Source organism: Saccoglossus kowalevskii, chromosome 12 (genome assembly GCF_978046115.1).
Source record: "Saccoglossus kowalevskii chromosome 12, keSacKowa6.1, whole genome shotgun sequence".
NCBI lineage: Eukaryota > Metazoa > Hemichordata > Enteropneusta > Harrimaniidae > Saccoglossus > Saccoglossus kowalevskii.
The window spans coordinates 36,742,583-36,757,878 of record NC_140652.1 but is presented as its reverse complement, the minus strand read 5'-3'; the positions used below and the strand labels follow the sequence as shown (position 1 = coordinate 36,757,878).

Below are 15,296 nucleotides of genomic sequence, written 5' to 3'. Positions count from 1 at the left end.
TAAGTGGTTCTAATGGTACTGTGATGTTTAAGTGGTTCTGATGGTACTGTGATGGTTAAGTGGTCCTAGTGGTACTGTGATGTTTAAGTGGTTCTAATGGTACTGTGATGGTTAAGTGGTTCTAATGGTACTGTGATGGTTAAGTGGTCCTAGTAGTAGTGTGATGTTTAAGTGGTTCTAATGGTACTGTGATGTTTAAGTGGTTCGGATGGTACTATGATGTTTAAGTGGTTCTAATGGTACTGTGATGGTTAAGTGGTTCTAATGGTACTGTGATGGTTAAGTGGTTCTAATGGTACTGTGATGGTTAAGTGGTCCTAGTGGTAGTGCGATGTTTTAGTGGTTCTAATGGTACTGTGATGTTTAAGTGGTTCTGATGGTACTATGATGTTTAAGTGGTTCTAATGGTACTGTGATGGTTAAGTGGTTCTAATGGTACTGTGATGTTTAAGTGGTTCTGATGGTACTGTGATGGTTAAGTGGTTCTGATGGTACTGTGATGGTTAAGTGGTCCTAGTGGTACTGTGATGTTTAAGCGGTTCTAATGTTGCTGTGATGGTTAAATGGTCCTAGTGTTAGTGCGATGGTTAAGTGGTTCTAATGGTACTGTGATGGTTAAGTGGTTCTTATGGTGCTGTGATGGTTAAGTGGTTCTAATGGTATTGTGATGGTTAAGTGGTTCTAATGTTACTGTGATGTTTAAGTGGTTCTGATGGTACTGTGATGTTTAAGTGGTTCTGATGGTACTGTGATGGTTAAGTGGTTCTAATTGTACTGTGATGGTTAAGTGGTTCTAATGGTACGTTGATGGTTAAGTGGTTCTAATGGTACTGTGATGGTTAAGTGGTTCTAATGGTACTGTGATGTTTAAGTGGTTCTGATGGTACTGTGATGGTTAAGTGGTCCTAGTGGTACTGTGATGTTTAAGTGGTTCTAATGGTACTGTGATGGTTAAGTGGTTCTAATGGTACTGTGATGGTTAAGTGGTCCTAGTGGTAGTGTGATGTTTAAGTGGTTCTAATGGTACTGTGATGTTTAAGTGGTTCGGATGGTACTATGATGTTTAAGTGGTTCTGATGGTACTATGATGGTTAAGTGGTCCTAGTGGTAGTGTGATGTTTAAGTGGTTCTAATGGTACTGTGATGTTTAAGTGGTTCTGATGGTACTGTGATGGTTAAGTGGTCCTAATGGTACTGTGATGGTTAAGTGGTTCTGATGGTACTGTGACGGTTAAGTGGTCCTAATGGTACTGTGGTGGTTAAGTGGTCCTGATGGTACTAAGATGGTTAAGTGGTCTGAATGGTACTGTAATGTTTAAGTGGTCCTGAAGGTAGTGCGATGGGTAAGTGGTCCTGATGGTACTAATTTGGATAAGTGGTCTGACTGGTACTAAGATGGTTAAGTGGTCTGAATGGCAATGTGATGGTTAAGTGGTCCTAATGGTACTGTGGTGGTTTAGTGGTCCAGAGTGTACTAAAATGGTTAAGTGGTCTGAATGGTACTGTGATGGTTAAGTGGTCCTGATGGTTTTAAGAAGGTTAAGTGGTCTGAATGGTACCGTTGTGGTTACGTGGTCCTGATGGTATTAAGATGGTTAAGTGGTCTGTATGATACTGTGATGGTTAAGTGGTCCTCATAGTTCTAAGATGGTTAAGTGGTCCTAATGTTAGTGCAATGGTTAAGTGGTTCCAATGGTACTGTTATGGTTAAGTGGTCCTAATGGTATTAAGATTTTTAAGTGGTTTAAATGGTACTGTGATGGTTAAGTGGTTCTAATGGTACTGTGATGTTTAAGTGGTTCTAATGGTACTGTGGTGGTTAAGTGGTCCTGATGGTACTAAGATGGATAAGTGGTCTAAATGGTACGGTGATGTTTAAGCGGTTCTAATTGTACTGTGATGGTTAAGTGGTTCTAATGGTGCTGCGTATGTTGTGTGGTTCTAATGGTACTGTGATGTTTAAGTTGTTCTAATGGTGCTGCGATGTTTAAGTGGTTCTAAAGGTACTGTGATGGTTAAGTGGTCCTAGTGGTAGTGTGATGTTTAAGTGGTTCTAATGGTACTATGATGTTTAAGTGGTTCTGATGGTACTGTGACGGTTAAGTGGTCCTAATGGTACTGTGGTGGTTAAGTGGTCCTGATGGTACTAAGATGGTTAAGTGGTCTGAAGGGTACTAAGCTGGTTAAGTGGTCTGAATGGCAATGTGATGGTTAAGTGGTCCTAATGGTACTGTGGTGGTTAAGTGGTCCTGATGGTCCTGAGATGGTTAAGTGGTCTGAATGGTACTGTGATGGTTAAGTGGTTCTAATGGTACTGTGATGGTTAAGTGGTTCTAATGATACTAAGATGGTTAAGTGGTCTAAATGGTACTAAGATGGTTAAGTGGTCTGAATGGTACTGTGGTGGTTAAGTGGTCCTGATGGTACTAAGATGGTTAAGTGGTCTGAATGGTACTAAGATGGTTAAGTGGTCTGAATGGTACTGTGGTGGTTAAGTGGTCCTGATGGCATTAAGATGGTTAAGTGGTCTGAATGGTACTGTGATGGTTAAGTGGTCCTGATAGTACTAAGATGGTTAAGTGGTCTGAATGGTACTGTGGTGGTTAAGTGGTCCTGATGGTACTAAGATGGTTATGTGGTCTGAATGGTACTAAGATGGTTAAGTGGTCCTGATAGTACTAAGATGGTTAAGTAGTCTGAATGGTACTAAGATGGTTAAGTGGTCTGAATGGTACTGTGATGGTTAAGTGGTCCTAATGGTACTAAGATGGTTAAGTGGTCCTAATGGTACTAAGATGGTTAAGTGGTCTAAATGGTACTAAGATGTTTAAGTGGTCTGAATGGTACTGTGGTGGTTAAGTGGTCCTGATGGTACTAAGATGGTTAAATGGTCTGAATGTTACTAAGATGGTTAAGTGGTCTGAATGGTACTGTGGTGGTTAAGTGGTTTTAATGGTACTGTGGTGGTTAAGTGGTCTGAATGGTACTGTGGTGTTTAAGTGGTTCTAATTGTACTAAGATGGTTAAGTGGTCTAAATGGTACTAAGATGGTTAAGTGGTCTGAATGGTACTGTGGTGTTTAAGTGGTCCGAATGGTACTGTGATGGTTAAGTGGTCCTGATGGTACTGTGGTGGTTAAGTGGTCTGTATGGTACTGTGATAGATAAGTGGTCTGAATTGTACTGTGGTGGTCAAGTGGTCCTGATGGTGCTGTGACGGTCAAGTTGTTCTAATGGTACTAAGATGGTTAAGTGGTCTGAATGGTACTGTGGTGGTCAAGTGGTCTGAATGTTACTCTGGTGGTGCAGTTGCCCTTATGATACTGTGGTGGTCAAGTGGTCTGAATGTTACTCTGGTGGTTAAGTGGTCCTGATGGTACTATAATTGGTAGGTTGTCAGAATGGTACTGTGATGGTTAAGTGGTCCTAATGGTACTGTGGTGGTCAAGTGGTCTGAATGTTACTCTGGTGGTTAAGTGGTCATAATGGTACTGTAATGATCAAGTTGTCCTAATAGTACTGTGGTGGTCAAGTGGTCTGAATGTTACTCTGGTGGTTAAGTGGTCCTTATGGTACTGTGATGGTCAAGTGGTCTGAATGTTACTCTAGTGGTTAAGTGGTTCTAATGGTACTGTGATGGTCAGGTGGTCTAAATGTTACTCTGGTGGTCAAGTGGTCTGAATGTTACTCTGGTGGTTTAGTGGTCCTAATGGTACCGTGATGGTCAAGTGGTCTGAACGTTACTCTGGTGGTTAAGTGGTCTTAATGGTACCGTGGTGGTCATGTGGTCTGAATGTTACTCTGGTGGTTAAGTGGTCCTAAAAGTACTGCGATGGTCAAAAGTAGATTCTGTTGTTCTATTATTCAAAATAAATATGTGAAAAAAATAGTTCTATTATATTTCAAATCCATGTGTTGTGTTAAATGTGTTACAACAACGTGGGTGTGTAGAGAATGAGGTTATGTTCTACTTTTAAAGATATAATATTGACGGAGCTATACAATTTATTTTAATATTGTTATTTAATACTCCATACTGTAGAACAATTATTTTGTTTGAAGAACACACAACAGTATTCTTTTAAAAAAGTCAAACCTCCAGTACGCAGTCCAGGATGTTGCACGTCAATCAAACTAGTCTGACAGGAAGTTGGTGTTGTCGTGTCTGGCAGCTGTGTTAGAAATGTGATGTGCATGATAGATTTTGGATTACGTTCAACGCTTACCGGTAAGAATGTGCACACATGGATATCGGATTATATCAAATCACGTCAGTCATACCGGTAAAAGTCTATACTCTAGGTTACTGCAAAACGTTAACAACTAATCATGGATTTTTTTCAACAAATTGGGCCCGACGCCTTGACGTCTCTGAGCGAGCGAGTGCCGTAATTAACATAAAATAGAAGTGATGTTATGTTAGCTATGTTGTCACCGAGTGATAATTTCATTGCCATTGAAATAGGATGATGTGACCATCCTTTTAATATTGACTTTGTTGGGTTGCTTGTTTATTGTATATATGAATCGAGTTAGGGGAATCGACATTACGGTATATAATGTCCTCGCTTTTCTGCCCCGTATGGTCAGTGTGAATGCTACATAGAATATCATGCTATTCACAGGGTGAAATTATATTATACAAGTTATTGCAAAGTTATTAAAACTCTCGTTGCTTGAAAGTTCACCTACATTTCTTTTTTTAATTTAATACAGTTATAATTTAAATTGTTCACTAGAAACCGATCATTAAACCCTATTAGGAGATGATAGATTTAAAAAATGTCAACAGAGAATAATTTAAACAAAAAAAAACATTTAGTACAACGTAATCTTAAACAATATCAAACTTAAAAATGAAGACAATATGAATGGACAAATAGTGTATTATTTTCCATCTCCCAGTATGTCTGGTCTGTTCCTTGTTATATCATGATATTACATTTTTTTCAACAATTCCCATGATATTTAGCTTTAAAATTGGTGAAATAAACTAATTGATGGTTTACGTGTATATACATTGTATGCAAGACAAATTAGAATATACTGCATACGAATTGTACTTAATAACTAATAATGATTGAGTAGTAGCTACGTGAGTAAATACTTTAAAAGATGTTTGGTTATTTCTATAACGTATGACCAAATTAGCGAGTCTTTAAAATAATCCTCACAATTCACACTATAGGTATTTCTTTTTAACTCGGTGAATGTGTCAGTGCATGTATTAAAATAATTATAAGGTGGTAGATATACAACACCAGGTGCAGTCTGTTCGTCTGTGTGATTACATAGTTGTTATCTGCAGGGAAATTTTATGCGTTTAGTTTTTTGTCCGGAATCTTGTATTTGAAAATTTCAATTTTTAGCTGTTTCCACTCAAACTGATTTTAAATACTGTAATACATTAAAATATAATCAGTAATTGAATAGGCCAATTACATATCTATCTGTTCATTTGTGACGGTGGTGAATTAATAATAAATGATGATGCATTCTTAAATAAATTACACACTTTCTTGATTTACGGAACACATTGTTTTGAAGTTAGACACTCCTGGATTATCGGATAAATATGCGAAGAGTTTACAAACAGAACACGCCAGGGTCACATTATTTGATTACGGAAAATGTGTATTTATTGACCTGACAGCATAAGTCTTTTATCATATCATCTTTACAACGTAACTTTATCAACTTAGAGGTCCATCTAATTTAATTAACGTCTAGGCCCCCTATCTTCTGGAAGTCTCCTCGATACATTTCCATCGTCACACGATCAATGACGTCATCGCCGGGGGACGAACAATCGAATTTCTGTGCACATACATATGTATGGTTCATATACTTGTAATTCACCTAAAAAAGACGAGCTAATCCCCCGGTTTGTAGTAGTCACATAAAAGGCACAGATTTTATTACGATTTCATATCCGGTAATCAACTATAGAAGAGTTGTTGGTGAGTATTTTGTTTGTCTGCTGATAATATTTTGCTACTTCAATAATGTTTGTGTTGATTTGTTTTACCACGTTGTTCGATGTAGTTCTAAGTTCAGTGTATAATTTACAGTTCATAAAATGATGTGTGTTCATCTTCTTCTTCATTGGAGTTTTGTATTGTGCTCAACGTTTCTAATTTGTAGTTGCTTGTTCTAAATTGTGCTTTTACTCTGACGAAGACAATTTTCCATATTTCTATTGTAATCTACCCTCCTTGGGAAATGTTTTGATTTAATGTCTACAAATAATGTAGATAATATATAATGTTTAGCAGCTTTCACTTTCAGGATTTAAAAGTACGTAAAAATATTCTCGATGTAAAGACACGTATATATGTTTTTTAGCTAAATTATGTGAACATTTTGAGTAAATGGCTTAGAATTATTAATAAAAACCAACAAGTACTTTGGATAGATCCATTCGACAAGATATTTTGATTGATTTATTGTTTAGATCAAATATTCTTTTATGCAAGATTTTATGTGAAACTATTCTGTCTCTGTTTTGTACCATATGATTTCACTGGCATAATTCAATAATCAACTCTGAGTTGTGTTGAAAGTCACGACTTGATAATATGCGTTCATTAATTGTAGACGTATTACTTAGATCAAGATGATGTTGACTACCATATCGCTCGCTGTGATTGGATTATTCTTGGTGGTAACGCCTGTCGGTATGTGCCATGATTTATTTGTTTCGATTTTAATGACAATATTACAACAATCACAATCGTCTCGTGTCGCTTCTAGTTTACTGGTTCGGAGATTACCTCCATGTATATTGTGCTTACCTTAAAGGATGATGGTCGTCGCGCAGCGCGTGTTCGAATTTCATGTAAATAAACAATGTATTTTACACGCGTTGTATACGTCGCTATGAGTCCCATATCGAACAGGACGCGGGTGGACAACCACCGCCCTTTAAATAGAATACATAGGATAACAATACATGAGATGGGTGGGCAACTATTATGGGATGCCACACGTAGCGATTGTATACCTTAATATCTGTCTTCCTATCTGCCTATATTTCAATTAAGAGATGAACAACCCTGAAGTCGGATGTTATAGAAGCTGTAGATGTCTGTTATATAAAGTGTTTTGCCGTAATGACCATTCTACGTGGGATTGGTCAAAAGACTACTGTGAGAACCTGGGTGGTAGCCTAGCAACTATCGATCAGCAATCAACGCACAAGGCAATAAAAAAGATTATCAAGGAAACAGAAGGAGTAAACGAACGGAAATGTCACAACTGGGGTTTCTGGATTGGATATTACGACCCACGTGACCCCAAACCATCTCGTCATAAGGCACATCCTGAGTTGTTTGAATGGTTGCAGACTGACCCACCATGTGTTCAGTTCGTAAAGTGGGCAGAAAACCAACCTAACGATCAAATCGAAGAAGACGCTGGTGGACAGAACTGCGTTCAGTTATGGTAACTTATAAATTGTTACTACAAACTAGTTAGCGTAGCTTCCATCTATCTACGATATTTTAAAGATAATGTTATACCATTTCTTGCTTTAAAAATAACAGCGGGGTATCTAGTTGTCACAAAAAAACTCGTAACACTTGTCCGAGCCGATACGACTCGTCACGTTGGTTTGATGTGAACGCCCCTTATTATGCAGCCGAGGTTCATCCCCATATAGTGCCTGTAATTACTACTTATGCCAATATGTGCGCGTAGTAGGGTGGTATATTTCATGTATATATATAGCAACAATTACAGAGTTTCAAAGCATAAAATTGTATTAGATATTCCTAGATATGCTAATTGTATTAGATATTCCTAGATATGCTAATTGTATTAGATATTCCTAGATATGCTAATTGTATTAGATATTCCTAGATATGCTAATTGTATTAGATATTCCTAGATATGCTAATTGTATTAGATATTCCTAGATATGCTAATTGTATTAGATATTCCTAGATATGCTAATTGTACTAGATATTCCTAGATATGCTAATTGTATTAGATATTCCTAGATATGCTAATTGTATTAGATATTCCTAGATATGCTAATTGTATTAGATATTCCTAGATATGCTAATTGTATTAGATATTCCTAGATATGTGCTAATTGTATTAGATATTCCTAGATATGCTAATTGTATTAGATATTCCTAGATATGCTAATTGTATTAGATATTCCTAGATATGCTAATTGTATTAGATATTCCTAGATATGCTAATTGTATTAGATATTCCTAGATATGCTAATTGTATTAGATATTCCTAGTTATGCTAATTGTATTAGATATTCCTAGTTATGCTAATTGTATTAGATATTCCTAGATATGCTAATTGTATTAGATATTCCTAGATATGCTAATTGTATTAGATATTCCTAGATATGCTAATTGTATTAGATATTCCTAGATATGCTAATTGTATTAGATATTCCTAGTTATGCTAATTGTATTAGATATTCCTAGATATGCTAATTGTATTAGATATTCCTAGATATGCTAATTGTATTAGATATTCCTAGATATGCTAATTGTATTAGATATTCCTAGATATGCTAATTGTATTAGATATTCCTAGATATGCTAATTGTATTAGATATTCCTAGATATGCTAATTGTATTAGATATTCCTAGATATGCTAATTGTATTAGATATTCCTAGATATGCTAATTGTGGTTTTGTTGCAGGTATAAACCGAAAGCCAAAGGTGACTTTGATGACGAGTATTGCTACGAGAAGAAAGGATTTGTGTGCATGTTTGAGGAAGGTAAGGTCCGACCAACTGGTCTCGGTATCAAGTGATAACCTTGTCTCACGGGATGATCAAATCAGACATCTTGTTAATCTCATAATTCGTTATTAGTCGTAGTTAGTCCTGGATCGTCATAGTTAGTCGTAGTTAATCCTGGCTAGTCGTAGTTAGTCGTGGTTAATCCTGGCTAGTCGTAGTTATTCGTGGTTAATCCTGGCTAGTCGTAGTTAGTCGTGGTTAATCCTGGCTAGTTGTAGTTAGTCGTGGTTAATCCTGGCTAGTCGTAGTTAGTCGTGGTTAATCCTGGCTAGTCGTAGTTAGTCGTGGTTAATCCTGGCTAGTTGTAGTTAGTGAAATTATAATCACTAAATGAGTAGATATCCTAACGCGTCGTAAACAAACGAGCCGACAAGATGCTGACGTAGTCGGACAGAATATCACGTGACCAGAATCTCGCAAATAGGGCAATTCTGATTGGTTTAGTCAGTTACCCAAGATGCTCCCTGAAACTTGTATAATATACCCTGAGATACAAGTTGGTTACGATTTGCTGTTGTGTATGTTTTTTTTACCTTCACCATTTGTCACCAAACTAACAGTTTACTACTATGAACAGAAAAACAACAACTCAACCAACAGTATTGTAATACTGCTGTTTTGCAATATTGATATTTCAAAATGACAGTTTGTAATTGTAAGTTGATATTAATATTGAAAGCTATATTGCGATACTGCTCAGACTGGTTGGGTTGCACTGTCGTTCAAGGCATTTTACATTGTATTTAAATCACATGTCTGATTCTTTTTTTTTTTTTTTGCTTTGTAGAATGTCCATGTGCGAACGATTCGTGTGAATAGTACATCCAACAATATATGGAGAAACATACAAACAAAGCTTCAAGTTATAGTTTTCTGATATAGTTACTAAATATGTTTTCGCTACTCAATACTATTGAGTATTCTGTTCAATCTCGCTGTACTTAATACATATGTAGTTACGATTAGTATTAAAATGTAATAATATATCTAATTGTACTCTGGGTATTATTTATTTAAAGCGGGGGAGTCGTCACCTGCACATGCGTCAGATGGCCATAGCGTGTCATTGTTTACAAACAAGCGTCTACCCATGAGCCTTTGCGTTTTTAGCGTGCGTTGTTATCGTCGCGTGGAACTCAATTCCCGCGCGTGCGCAGGTGATGACCCTCCCGCTTTAATGTATGTGAATTGGACATGTGTGTCATGTGATCATTTGTGGGTTTGATGACACGTCATACTATTTGGGATATATATCTATATATGTATATATATCTATCTCTTTCTAGTTAGTGTACCATATGGACAGACATGGATGTCTCTTGCAACTCAATCGAATAACGCCTGAAATAACACGAATCAAGATTAAGTATGAAATAGTTCCAGTGTAATCTTAAAGAACTTAGCAACGAGGTCCCTCCTCTCAAATCCAGGTCCACCATATTGTAATGATATGTTCCAATGAGTAAGTAAGTAAGTAATGCCTTTATTGAAATCATATCCTGTTCAGGATCTGGATTTTTAAAATACAATAAAGTTTCAAAAACATATAGAATGGCAAGACGAAAAATACAAATGAAGACATAGTGAAAACATAATAAAATCAAATAACAACGGAGAACAAGAAATGGTTAGAAAAAAACAAAACAGAAAAGGTATCTTAATAAGTTATATTAATTATAAAGCAGCTGGTATTTTTTGTTTATGAGTGTCATTTCTTAAATTGAAGCACTCAAAGATATATTTTGCCAAATGAATTAGTGATTGTTTATCTTTTGTTTTTAGAATGTCTACAGTGTTTTCAATATCAGATTTGTCAATTGTTGTAATGACCTTTGTGGTATGGAGGAACTTGTTTCTTAAATCAGCATAAAGAGAACACTTTAATAGAAAATGGCTTTCATCTTCTATTTGATTTTCCTGACAGTAGTGGCATTTTCTCTCTTCTACTGTTTGGTTGATGTATCTTCCTGCCTCAATCTGCAATGTGTGCGCACTGATCCTTAGCTTAGTTAGAGCAGATCTGTGCGATGGGTTTTTAACATCTTCCAGATATTTTTCAAAATCGAAATTATGTTTTGTCATTCTATAAGTTCTTATTTTATTTTTGCGATTTTTACCTTTGTTATCATTATATAGTGTCTCTTTAAAATGATTTTTGAACATTGATTTTAGATTGCTCTCAAGGGATGTAATGATTGTCTGTTTTTTATGAGTGATTTATTACAACTGGTTTACAAATTCCCTCCACTCAAATCCAGGTCCACCATATTGTAATGATATGTTCCAATGAGTGATTTATTACAACTGGTTGAAAAAGTCCCTCCACTTAAATCCAGGGCCACCATATTGTAATGGTATGTTCCAATGAGTGAAGTATTATAACAGATTTAAAAAGTCCCTCCACTTAAATCCAGGGCCACCATATTGTAATGGTATGTTCCAATAAGTGAAGTATTATAACAGATTTAAAAAGTCCCTCCACTTAAATCCAGGGCCACCATATTGTAATGAAATGTTCCAATGAGTGATTTATTACAACTGGTTTAAAAATTCCCTCCACTCAAATCCAGGTCCACCATACTGTAATGATATGTTCCAATGAGTGAAGTATTATAACAGATATAAAAAGTCCCTCCACTTAAATCCAGGGCCACCATATTGTAATGGTATGTTCCAATGAGTGAAGTATTATAACAGATTTAAAAAGTCCCTCCACTTAAATCCAGGTCCACCATATTGTAATGATATGTTCCAATGAGTGATTTATTACAACTGGTTTAAAAAGTCCCTCCACTTAAATCCAGGGCCACCATATTGTAATGGTATGTTCCAATGAGTGAAGTATTATAACAGATTTAAAAAGTCCCTCCACTTAAATCCAGGGCCACCATATTGTAATGATATGTTCCAATGAGTGATTTATAATAACAGATTTAAAAAGTCCCTCCACTTAAATCCAGGGCCACCATATTGTAATGGTATGTTCCAATGAGTGAAGTATTATAACAGATTTAAAAAGTCCCTCCACTTAAATCCAGGGCCACCATATTGTAATGGTATGTTCCAATGAGTGAAGTATTATAACAGATTTAAAAAGTCCCTCCACTCAAATCCAGGGCCACCATATTGTAATGATATGTTCCAATGAGTGATTTATTATAACAGATTTAAAAAGTCCCTCCACTTAAATCCAGGGCCACCATATTGTAATGATATGTTCCAATGAGTGAATTATTATAACAGATTTAAAAAGTCCCTCCACTTAAATCCAGGTCCACCATACTGTAATGATATGTTCCAATGAGTGAAGTATTATAACAGATTTAAAAAGTCCCTCCACTTAAATCCAGGGCCACCATAGTGTAATGGTATGTTCCAATGAGTGAAGTATTATAACAGATTTAAAAAGTCCCTCCACTTAAATCCAGGGCCACCATATTGTAATGATATGTTCCAATGAGTGAAGTATTATAACAGATTTAAAAAGTCCCTCCACTTAAATCCAGGGCCACCATATTGTAATGGTATGTTCCAATGAGTGAAGTATTATAACAGATTTAAAAAGTCCCTCCACTTAAATCCAGGGCCACCATATTGTAATGATATGTTCCAATGAGTGAAGTATTATAACAGATTTAAAAAGTCCCTCCACTTAAATCCAGGTCCACCATATTGTAATGATATGTTCCAATGAGTGATTTATTACAACTGGTTTAAAAAGTCCCTCCACTTAAATCCAGGGCCACCATATTGTAATGGTATGTTCCAATGAGTGAAGTATTATAACAGATTTAAAAAGTCCCTCCACTTAAATCCAGGGCCACCATATTGTAATGATATGTTCCAATGAGTGAAGTATTATAACAGATTTAAAAAGTCCCTCCACTTAAATCCAGGTCCACCATATTGTAATGATATGTTCCAATGAGTGATTTATTACAACTGGTTTAAAAAGTCCCTCCACTTAAATCCAGGTCCACCATATTGTAATGATATGTTCCAATGAGTGATTTATTACAACTGGTTTAAAAAGTCCCTCCACTTAAATCCAGGGCCACCATATTGTAATGGTATGTTCCAATGAGTGAAGTATTATAACAGATTTAAAAAGTCCCTCCACTTAAATCCAGGGCCACCATATTGTAATGGTATGTTCCAATGAGTGAAGTATTATAACAGATTTAAAAAGTCCCTCCACTTAAATCCAGGGCCACCATATTGTAATGATATGTTCCAATGAGTGATTTATTATAACAGATTTAAAAAGTCCCTCCACTTAAATCCAGGGCCACCATATTGTAATGATATGTTCCAATGAGTGAATTATTATAACAGATTTAAAAAGTCCCTCCACTTAAATCCAGGTCCACCATACTGTAATGATATGTTCCAATGAGTGAAGTATTATAACAGATTTAAAAAGTCCCTCCACTTAAATCCAGGGCCACCATAGTGTAATGGTATGTTCCAATGAGTGAAGTATTATAACAGATTTAAAAAGTCCCTCCACTTAAATCCAGGGCCACCATATTGTAATGATATGTTCCAATGAGTGAAGTATTATAACAGATTTAAAAAGTCCCTCCACTTAAATCCAGGGCCACCATATTGTAATGGTATGTTCCAATGAGTGAAGTATTATAACAGATTTAAAAAGTCCCTCCACTTAAATCCAGGGCCACCATATTGTAATGATATGTTCCAATGAGTGAAGTATTATAACAGATTTAAAAAGTCCCTCCACTTAAATCCAGGGCCACCATATTGTAATAGTATGTTCCAATGAGTGAAGTATTATAACAGATTTGAAAAGTCCCTCCACTTAAATCCAGGGCCACCATATTGTAATGAAATGTTCCAATGAGTGATTTATTACAACTGGTTTAAAAATTCCCTCCACTCAAATCCAGGTCCACCATACTGTAATGATATGTTCCAATGAGTGAAGTATTATAACAGATTTAAAAAATCCCTCCACTTAAATCCAGGGCCACCATATTGTAATGGTATGTTCCAATGAGTGAAGTATTATAACAGATTTAAAAAGTCCCTCCACTTAAATTCAGGTCCACCATATTGTAATGATATGTTCCAATGAGTGATTTATTACAACTGGTTTAAAAAGTCCCTCCACTTAAATCCAGGGCCACCATATTTTAATGGTATGTTCCAATGAGTGAAGTATTATAACAGATTTAAAAAGTGTCTCCACTTAAATCCAGGGCCACCATATTGTAATGATATGTTCCAATGAGTGAAGTATTATAACAAATTTAAAAAGTCCCTCCACTTAAATCCAGGGCCACCATATTGTAATAGTATGTTCCAATGAGTGAAGTATTATAACAGATTTGAAAAGTCCCTCCACTTAAATCCAGGGCCACCATATTGTAATGAAATGTTCCAATGAGTGATTTATTACAACTGGTTTAAAAATTCCCTCCACTCAAATCCAGGTCCACCATACTGTAATGATATGTTCCAATGAGTGAAGTATTATAACAGATTTAAAAAATCCCTCCACTTAAATCCAGGGCCACCATATTGTAATGGTATGTTCCAATGAGTGACGTATTATAACAGATTTAAAAAGTCCCTCCACTTAAATTCAGGTCCACCATATTGTAATGATATGTTCCAATGAGTGATTTATTACAACTGGTTTAAAAAGTCCCTCCAATTAAATCCAGGGCAACCATATTTTAATGGTATGTTCCAATGAGTGAAGTATTATAACAGATTTAAAAAGTCCCTCCACTTAAATCAAGGGCCACCATATTGTAATGATATGTTCCAATGAGTGAAGTATTATAACAGATTTAAAAAGTCCCTCCACTTAAATCCAGGGCCACCATATTGTAATGATATGTTCCAATGAGTGAAGTATTATAACAGATTTAAAAAGTCCCTCCACTTAAATCCAGGGCCACCATATTGTAATGGTATGTTCCAATGAGTGAAGTATTATAACAGATTTAAAAAGTCCCTCCACTTAAATCCAGGTCCACCATATTGTAATGATATGTTCCAATGAGTGAAGTATTATAACAGATTTAAAAAGTCCCTCCACTTAAATCCAGGGCCACCATATTGTAATAGTATGTTCCAATGAGTGATTTATTACAACTGGTTTAAAAAGTCCCTCCACTTAAATCCAGGGCCACCATATTGTAATGGTATGTTCCAATGAGTGAAGTATTATAACAGATTTAAAAAGTCCCTCCACTTAAATCCAGGGCCACCATATTGTAATGGTATGTTCCAATGAGAGAAGTATTATAACAGATTTAAAAAGTCCCTCCACTTAAATCCAGGGCCACCATAGTGTAATGATATGTTCCAATGAGTGAAGTATTATAACAGATTTAAAAAGTCCCTCCACTTAAATCCAGGGCCACCATATTGTAATGGTATGTTCCAATGAGTGAAGTATTATAACAGATTTAAAAATTCCCTCCACTTAAATTCAGGTCCACCATATTGTAATGATATGTTCCAATGAGTGATTTATTACAACTGGT

General features: G+C 35.9%; 1 protein-coding gene across 1 annotated transcript; it reads left to right on the top strand.

Moving 5' to 3' along the window:
• Window positions 1-5,869: 5,869 nt before the first annotated feature.
• On the top strand, window positions 5,870-9,761 carry LOC102802658 (chondrolectin-like). The gene is made up of 5 exons (XM_085506258.1): window positions 5,870-5,959; window positions 6,597-6,676; window positions 7,043-7,442; window positions 8,672-8,751; window positions 9,563-9,761. Exons 2-5 carry the CDS (start codon window positions 6,616-6,618, stop codon window positions 9,592-9,594), a joined length of 573 nt encoding a protein of 190 aa, XP_085362384.1. The 5' UTR covers window positions 5,870-5,959; window positions 6,597-6,615; the 3' UTR covers window positions 9,595-9,761.
• The last annotated feature ends 5,535 nt before the right edge of the window (window positions 9,762-15,296 follow it).